Source organism: Saccostrea cucullata, unplaced genomic scaffold (genome assembly GCF_032062105.1).
Source record: "Saccostrea cucullata isolate Sc308-1 unplaced genomic scaffold, CSIRO_AGI_Scuc_v1 ctg14343, whole genome shotgun sequence".
NCBI lineage: Eukaryota > Metazoa > Mollusca > Bivalvia > Ostreida > Ostreidae > Saccostrea > Saccostrea cuccullata.
The window spans coordinates 27,428-36,169 of NW_026929011.1; the positions used below are offsets into that span (position 1 = coordinate 27,428).

General features: G+C 31.1%; 1 protein-coding gene across 1 annotated transcript; it reads right to left on the minus strand.

The window, feature by feature from the left end:
* Positions 1-2,277: 2,277 nt before the first annotated feature.
* Positions 2,278-5,663, minus strand: LOC134279573 (complement C1q tumor necrosis factor-related protein 4-like). Its single transcript, XM_062761981.1, has 7 exons — positions 5,620-5,663; positions 5,124-5,174; positions 4,751-5,011; positions 4,484-4,660; positions 3,408-3,601; positions 3,061-3,289; positions 2,278-2,798 (listed from the first exon to the last, which is right to left on the minus strand). Exons 2-7 carry the CDS (start codon positions 5,164-5,166, stop codon positions 2,365-2,367), a joined length of 1,338 nt encoding a protein of 445 aa, XP_062617965.1. The 5' UTR covers positions 5,167-5,174; positions 5,620-5,663; the 3' UTR covers positions 2,278-2,364.
* Positions 5,664-8,742: the final 3,079 nt, after the last annotated feature.

Sequence of the window (8,742 nt, forward strand, 5' to 3'; positions counted from 1 at the left end):
AACACCTCTTTTTCCAATGCGCAAAAGTGAAAACAACACTCAAGTTACTAGAAGATATAATTGAAAATGTACTACAACTAAATGGAACTTTACAAATTGACCAACAAACAATAATATTAGGATACTTGAAGGAACCGAAAACCCAAAGAACCGTTATTAACATTTTAATATGTATTTATAAATGGGTCATATGGAAAACAAGAAATAAAATTAAATATGATAATTTAAAAATAACTGACTACAGTATTAAAAATGCATTCAAAAATGAAATGAAATCGAATTTTTTACTATTACAATCACAGGATTTGACAAAATTCAAAGAGAAAATAAATCATATGTTTCAAAATTCCTTGGGATTCTAATACCATGCAGTTATAGGGTTATTGGCATTATCTGCTGCCGTGATAAATTATACATACATGTATTCACATTCATTAATTAACTATATGGCACACTAGGTTTTTGTTTTTTTTTTCTCTCGGTATTATCTGCTGCCATGATAAACTATATATACATGTATTCACACATAGAAGTCCACTATACGGCACACTATTTTTTTTTATTTATATATTCCTTTTTTGCTATGTTATTTTTCATGTAACTGGAAACATTATGTTTAAAATATGTTCAAAATGAATAAATTAATAGATCATCAAATGAAAATGTAATGCCAGATTCAAACTATGTATGTGAGGAAAAATATTCATGTCTTTGTAAAATTCATTTATTCTGATGTATTATTATAATCTAATTTTATTATCACAAAACTCTACATATTGATCTTGTTTATAGGTTGTAAAACACAAAAAGACCCGTATTTGAGGGTGACCTGGCCCTAAATACTAGATACAGTGAGATTGATATAGACTTCTTTCTTTTTTTCCACACAATCTCCACTGCAACAAGGGTCATATTTCTATTGGTGTTAAATGCATACCTTGTTATTATATATAAAAATGGTGCTAATTTGCTTTGAGATACTTATGTATATGTATGAAAATGAAGCGTCAATAATCATATATTAGTATAATGGTGTTAAACGTATACTTTGTTATCATATGTAAAAATGGTGCTAATTTGCTTTGAGATATGTATGAAAATGAAGCGTCAATAATTTTATATTAGCATAATGTGAAAAAATTCTGTTCAAATTTTGGAGATATATTACATAATACTATATCGATCCAGGGAGCTCCTGGCACCCCTGGTGAGGTATTATCAGAGGGCTTCTGCGGAAGTTTTACCTCTCTGTTATATTGTATGTTATTGAATAAATAATTGGAAAAAAAAAAAAAAAAAAAAAAAAAGAGGGAAGAGATCCAAGAGATAATTATGGACCATTTGATCACTGCACGTCGGCAATCTTAATGACACACTGACATTTTCCTTTATTATCACATCAAAGAACCCACTAACATTTAAGAAAAGGTTTGTACAATCAAGACTTTGTTTTACTTTTCATAATTATGTCTACGACGGTTCTTTCGTTTTCAAGTATCCTAATTGAAAGTAGATTTATAAATATGCATAGTTGAGCTTGATAAAATCATCAAATGCATAATTGCTGAACATTATTTTCTCTTTATAAGATGAAATGATTTTTAAAGCAATAAGCTATAAGATAATGCTAACTTTTCAAGAGTTATGACAAGGGTTAAAGTTTTTAAAAAGCAGGTCAAATTCTAAGGACAAGAAAGAAAGGTCAAAATTGTTGATATCCGAAGAAAACTTTTTTTCACAAGTAATACACCTATAAAATATGAAAGCTCTAGTTATGACCAAGATAAAAGTTTTTAAAACTCTCATTTCAATGTCAAAAATATTAAGACCAATATAAAAGTCTTGTCGCATTAAATACATATATGAAACATGAAAGTTCAAGCACCAATGGTTCTTAACTTATTTCTAAGGTTAATTTTGGTAAGTTTTCGTAAAAGTGTGTCCAGGGTACTCGAAGAAATGGTCTTGTTTAAAGAAATACATCATTAAATATAAAAGTCATAGCCCCATCCACTCAAAAGTTATGGGAAGTTTAAAGTTTTAAATTGAACAGACAGACAGCCAGACAGAGTAAAAAAAATAAATACCCCGCATCCCATATTACTGGGGCTTAACACACCTCGAGCTCCTTTTTATACATTGCATAGTTCAAGAGCTCGTGCCAAACGTTAACAATGCTTGATTCCTAAACTTTAGTAAAATCTTTAAATCGAAGTTATGTGTGAGATGAATTAAAGAAAGAGAAAGCAATGACTAGTTTTCATTTAAAACATTTTTAATAACAAATTAGTTTTTAATACCCAAAACACACACAAACATGAACAGTTGTACACTGTTCCATAATTCATTTATATGTCATAAACGTTATCCTATAACAGCACCGTGACGAGCAGTGGGCGATAGGAGGTACCCAGAAAAGGTACAGTAAATATTATTATCACTGTCTCCATAAAGGTATGAGCCGTGATTTTGCATAGTTAGATACACGGTATCACCGACATCCAGTTCAAGAACGGCGGAGTTACTACCTGGACCATAGCCTCCTACAGCATGGGCATAAAGAGAATTGATGTAAACGTGGTTATGGTAGAGCTCCACCCATTCAGATAGTGCTCGTTGAGCCAGGGCGTGGTAGTGAAAGGCATAAATACCAGCTACTGGGGCTGTAAATATCCCGGTGTTGGTGCTATAGCTGTTTTGTTGATTAAGGAAAACCACATTGAACACTATCTTGGAGGTTGAATGCTCGTTATGGCTTAGACCAACGGAAAAAGCTACTTCCGATTGTAAGTCATAACCTAGAGAATGGAATGATTTCATGAAAAGGAAATATAAATGCTTTTTCGTTCCTTAATAATAGAAAAAGTATCAAAGTTAGAGTATATCATTAAGAGAGAGAGCAAAAGTTTTAGTTCATAAGTGCAAAAATGGTCCTGATCCTGAACTATGACACATTATATTTATAAAAAATAGGATGAGTACTTTTTAATGTCAATGTTAAAACGAATACATTCTCTGTGTTTAAGAACAAAAATTAAAGACTAGGGAAAAAGAAATTACCACTTCCGTAAATTATTGATGACAAAAGTACTCCACAGAAGGTGGTATAGTATTCATCATCATCTCCATACAGTCTAGCACTTCTACCAGGCCTAGATTTTATTTTGACGGTGTCACCTTTCCTAAGGTGCAGAACTGCTGTGTTACCTGCGTCAGCATAATATCCACCCGTGTACCCATAAGAGCCCAAAACATAATGGCTGTCGTGGAACAGCTCAAGCCAAAATTCCTGTCAAAAGGAGACAACAGAAAGGTCACATGATGCTAAAAATTTGAATTATTGAACAAAAATGTTAAACTTTGCATTTCATACGCTTTTAGCAAAAAAATATTAATAAAATGCTAACACTGCTTTCATAGGACAAGGCATGGAAGTGAAACAGGTAAGTTCCCTCGATGGGGGCGGTAAAAGTTCCCGTATTACTATTGTATCCACTACCGATATTTGTAATGACTTTGTTGTAATTTAAAACAGATCCACCACTTAGAGTAACATTCATGGTAAGAACTGCTGAAAATCCTACAGGTCCGCCGTCCAATTCTATTTAAAAAACAGGATATGTTTGAGAATCTCCCTATAATGCACATAAACACTTTTGATTGATTGATTAAAAAATCATCAGTGTCATTTCATTTAACAAAGTAAACTTCGGAATTATAACATTTTGAAAAATTAGACCATGACATATATATGCAAAGGACAAGCATTGATTTTTTTTTTATCAAAGTGCACACGGAGGTCACAACAGGGAGACAAAGTAAAACATATTACAGAACTTTCTCAATACCGAAAGAAATTTGTGAAATTAGAAATATTCTGTATCGCCAAAAACATAGAGCACAGACTTGCCAATCTTAGAATTTCATACACAATATATATCTCATAACCAATGCATGATATATATTCATTTATAGATAGGCAATTCTTGTGATCTGTATTTCCTAAAGCAAAATGTGCATTAAAGGTAATGAAAATTTGAATAAAATTGAAAAAAAATGTTAGTTGACCAATTTTGTAACCTTGCCGTGACCTTGGCTAATGCCATTACTTACAATCAAACAACAGTATTTTTCCTGAACTATAAATACCGATTTGAGAGATATCCCAAATCTAGGTTCAGAAAAGGTCATAGCCTATCTTTTTCTTAAATGACGAAGCACCTAACATGTATTCTCAGTTTGCACCAAATATGTAGTTCTTGTTAACGGTATCTCTCCGACTTAATTAAATTTGCACCATAGGTGCACCTTGGTACAAAATAACAGATATGGTATTAGAAGACTCACACTGGCACGCTGTTGATATGGAGACAAATCCATGAAATTTGGCCATTTTGACCAGAGAAATTACATGTTTATTAATATTATTTTATTAGAGATTCTAGATACAATCATAACGATAAAAATAAAAGTTCAAACATACCCAAGTTGTCGGCAAACAGAAGTTCCCCGGTAAACGTGTTGTAAATCTGATTAGTACGTCCATACAGTGTATGCACGTAATTATTGTGGGCTTTCACGTATACTTTGTCACCAATGTTTAAATGTACTATGACGGCATTTCCAGCGTCTGCATAATCGGCAACGGTGTAGGCAAAAACTTAGAAAAAGAAACAGGAATATCAAACTCAAATCAATTCTTATACTTATTATATAAAATTTTTATTTGCCTAAAACGGATAGAACTTACTCGATGCAATTAACTGATCATTTTTCATCATTTCGAGCCAAAGTTTAGAATTTTGTTCAGTGAGTCCATAAAATGAAAACGCATAAATCCCAGGTGTCTTGCATATAAAAGACCCCTCAGAATCAAAGCTGGCTCCAATATCAGTTATTCTTTTATTGAAGGAAATTTTTTCGCCACCAATTGTCGAATGGAGGTTTAATGTTAGCCCTTTTGTGAAAGCTGTTGGATCTTGGTTTCCTAGTTGGCTTTGGCCCAATACTGCTAAAAATAGAGTTTTGAAATTTTTTTTCTAAAATATAAACACATCAATGTTTGCATCAATATTATTATGGTTTCTGCATACAAGCCATATTGAATTGATTAAATGTTAAACCTATTGTTACAAGAGTTGATATCCCAATACACAGTGCAGACATCTTGATACCTACAAAGAAAAACACGTTTATAATCTTTATGAAATTGTACTGTTAAAAACCGATCGATGGATAAAATAATGATAAGCGTCAAAAAAGACACAATTAAATCTGAATATAGAGCATTCAAATGCATTAAACTTTTAAAATAACAAAGAAAACTCTTTTAACATATTGAAACTTAAAAAACGAATCTCGAAATACCCCAGTGTGACTGACTTTTTTCTATATGCTGCTGTTACAAATATTTTATTCCGATGGTTTTTAGATTGAAAAAAAATAATCATCAACAACTTTTGATCCCTCTTTAGTAAATAATTTTTGTATTCTTGAAATTCAAAAAGCTTGAATATAAAATGTGTTCATCTATAGAAACAACACATGATAAATTTTAATGATTTATGAAGACTGAAATATAAATTTTCAAAATCATAGAATGAGAGTGTTTACACTTACAAATCTTTCTGTCTTCAGAGAAGTGTGCCTCGTGATATTTGATAAGAACTGTGGATAAGAACTAGGGTTATTTGCGTAATTAAAACAGCTGTTTTTATATCATCCAAAGATATTAAAAGAAATGTAAAGGAGTAGAATTTGTTTTGTTTTGATCTTAACACATTCAATCATGTTAGCAATAAAAAGCGCTAATAATTTATGCAGTTCTCACAACGAATATTTTTCGCCGTTGAGAACTTACTTTTATTTTTACTTATACACATAGTTCCCTTTCTAAGGAAGAGATTCTTCAAAAGCGTTTGTTAGTGTTGAATATTTTTAAATGTTAAACAAGTACTATGCAACAATATATTCGAAAAGTGGTGTAAATCAGATGTGGATACTTAAAAATTCCAAAGAAGCTTAGAAAAATTTGAATTCACAATATTTTACGAAAATCAACAGCGCTTAAAAACTTTTATACTTTATACATTCCCCACTATAGATAAAAGTCCAGGATTTCTGATATCAATGACATGTGTTTCTCAATAAAAATGGAACTCGTATATTTACTTACCTTGTCATTGGTCATTTGCAAACTACTTTGTTAAAACATTCTGATTGTAACACACAAGGCCTCTTAAATTGAAATCAAAAAGATGCTTGAATTTCTGATTGATAGTATCGATGTGGAATTTGGAGAATAGGTCTTCCACCGATCTATTTGAATTCCCATGGGTACTCATTGCACCCTATTATTAGCAGACCTATTTTTCTATTTCTTTGAAGTAGAATTTGAAGAAAAACTTGCTGTATGCTTTAACTCGATATTTAATTATATCGGCAACGTTTTGTCAATTAACAATCATTATATCTATTCTTATTTCCTATTTTGATACTTACTCTGAAAAAAGACGTTAATGGCAATCTCACAACCAACCTCTTTGAAAAACGTAAGGATTCTTATGAAGTTTCGCTATCATAGCAAAAATTACATTAAAATGAGATTGTAACACATATTTGTATATTTGCGGAGAGAGATAACAGATGCAAGCTTTGAAGATAAAAGTAATTAAAGATGTTGACCACTAGGAGTTGAACTTTTAACCTGGACGGTTGCAAGAAATGATTCATTGGAATGCGATTGTTTACTTGTTTATCAAAATATGTATTTGGTTAGGGTGAAGATGCAACCAATAGTATTGAAGTGACCAGAGGTCAGATGTTGGGATAAATTAGCTACAACAAATAATATTTAAAGATTATACAAAAGATTGGAAATTATTTTAAAATTGCATTGGAAGTTAAAAATTCTAAAGGCCAGAATAATAGTAATTAAATTCAAATTAAAATTTAAAGTAATAATTGCAAATTTCGAAGGTGCTACAAATGTAGAGATGTAAATCTACAAAGGAATACCTAGTGTGAAATGAGTGGCCGAGATAGACAGGATTTCAGTGGATAGCTGAATCTTGACTGTGTTGGTTGCATTTTATACAGGTAAGATAATTTTCTAGACTTACGCGGTTTTTGTCAAACTATTAAAGTTTCATATGGCTTATTTTATTTACAGGGTAAAATATTTTATAATAAAAGTAGAATTATCTATTAGTTAGTTTAGTATATTAGGTGAAAATATTTAATGTAATAATAAATATTACAAATACATTGTTTAATTTAATAAAGAGTGGAAAGCTGAATCTTGACAGTTGAAATCCAAGTTCTTTTAAAAAACAATATATCAAAATGTTGAGTATTTATAAATTCATGTCAGCTTTAGATACTATACCGAACAAATACTAGTATACCAGATCATATGATTAAGAGTACGCTAGGACAGTCAACAAAAATACTTCGATAACTTCGCATTGTTAATCAGTCTATATACTTTTCGCACATTTCCAGCTGAACATCACCACATAAATGTGTACCTTAGAGTCGAAGAAGGCTATACTGCTTTGTTAAAATTAGTCGAAGTCGAGCAAAATTGTTTTTAAGGGGACGATGGATGTTTGGACACATAACTCAGTTTAATTACGTCATAATCTCTGAAAAAATATGTGCAAAACAAGATTGAAACTATAGTACTTGTATATTTTTTTGAAAAGATTAAAACTTTCTTGCAAATATTAGCAAATAACGGAATAGATTGATCCATTCTTCTTTTTCCCTACACTGCGCATCCAATGAGTCGGAGACGTCATAGTGGATCTCTTAGTACAGTAAGATTATACACAGTAAAACAGGGGTAGTAGAATATCATAAAAACGGGTCATAATCAGTACATGATGGAACATTTTGTGAATTAGGGAACACAAAAAATACTTTAACATGGTTCTTGAAGGAAATATTTTGTAGGTTTGTCTTATTTCGTTCATTTCGTAAATGTGGGTTTTCCCGTACTCGAGAAATGTAAAAATGACACGTTTTTCTCAAGTTTATGTCTTGTTTAACTTTGCTCTGTGCAATATTGAACCCAGCTTCACCAATCGATATTTTTACAGCTAATCAATATGACGAACTTGTTTTTCTGCGTAAATTTTCAAATATTGAATGGTAATATTTTTTGCAAATTAATTTTTTTATTGTTTAAGTTGTCTTTAAAAGTATGTAATTTTCTCTCCAGATGCGGTTTGACAAAAGAATATTGCTTTTTAAAATGTCTAACCATATTCATACTCTGAAATATTTTAAAAGAAACATTTTCGCAGGCATATTTTTTATCTATGCTGAAAAAAAAATCCGTGATGGACCGATTTATGGGCCCAGAAACATTGAGGATCAAAACTCCACTAAGATATTGTGGGGTATAGTATTTGTCACTCTATATCTAAAAAAAATAGTCTAGAAACCTATTGATATATCTGCTTGAAGGTATGTGGGATATACTAAATTAGAGATATACAAAATATGAAAAAAATTAAACGACAGATATTTTTTCAGCTAAAGGTCCTTCTTCCCCTTAAGAAAGACGAAATAAAACCTTGCTGGTTTAAACATTTGTTCGATGGGACCATTTACGATGTTTTGATTTTTCTCAAATGATTGGTTTTACGGATATTTGATTCATAGTTTACAGCCGGAAGCAAATTGTTCAGGGTAATCCAAATTTTATTAATTGCTAAGTTTACGTTAGTAGATTAT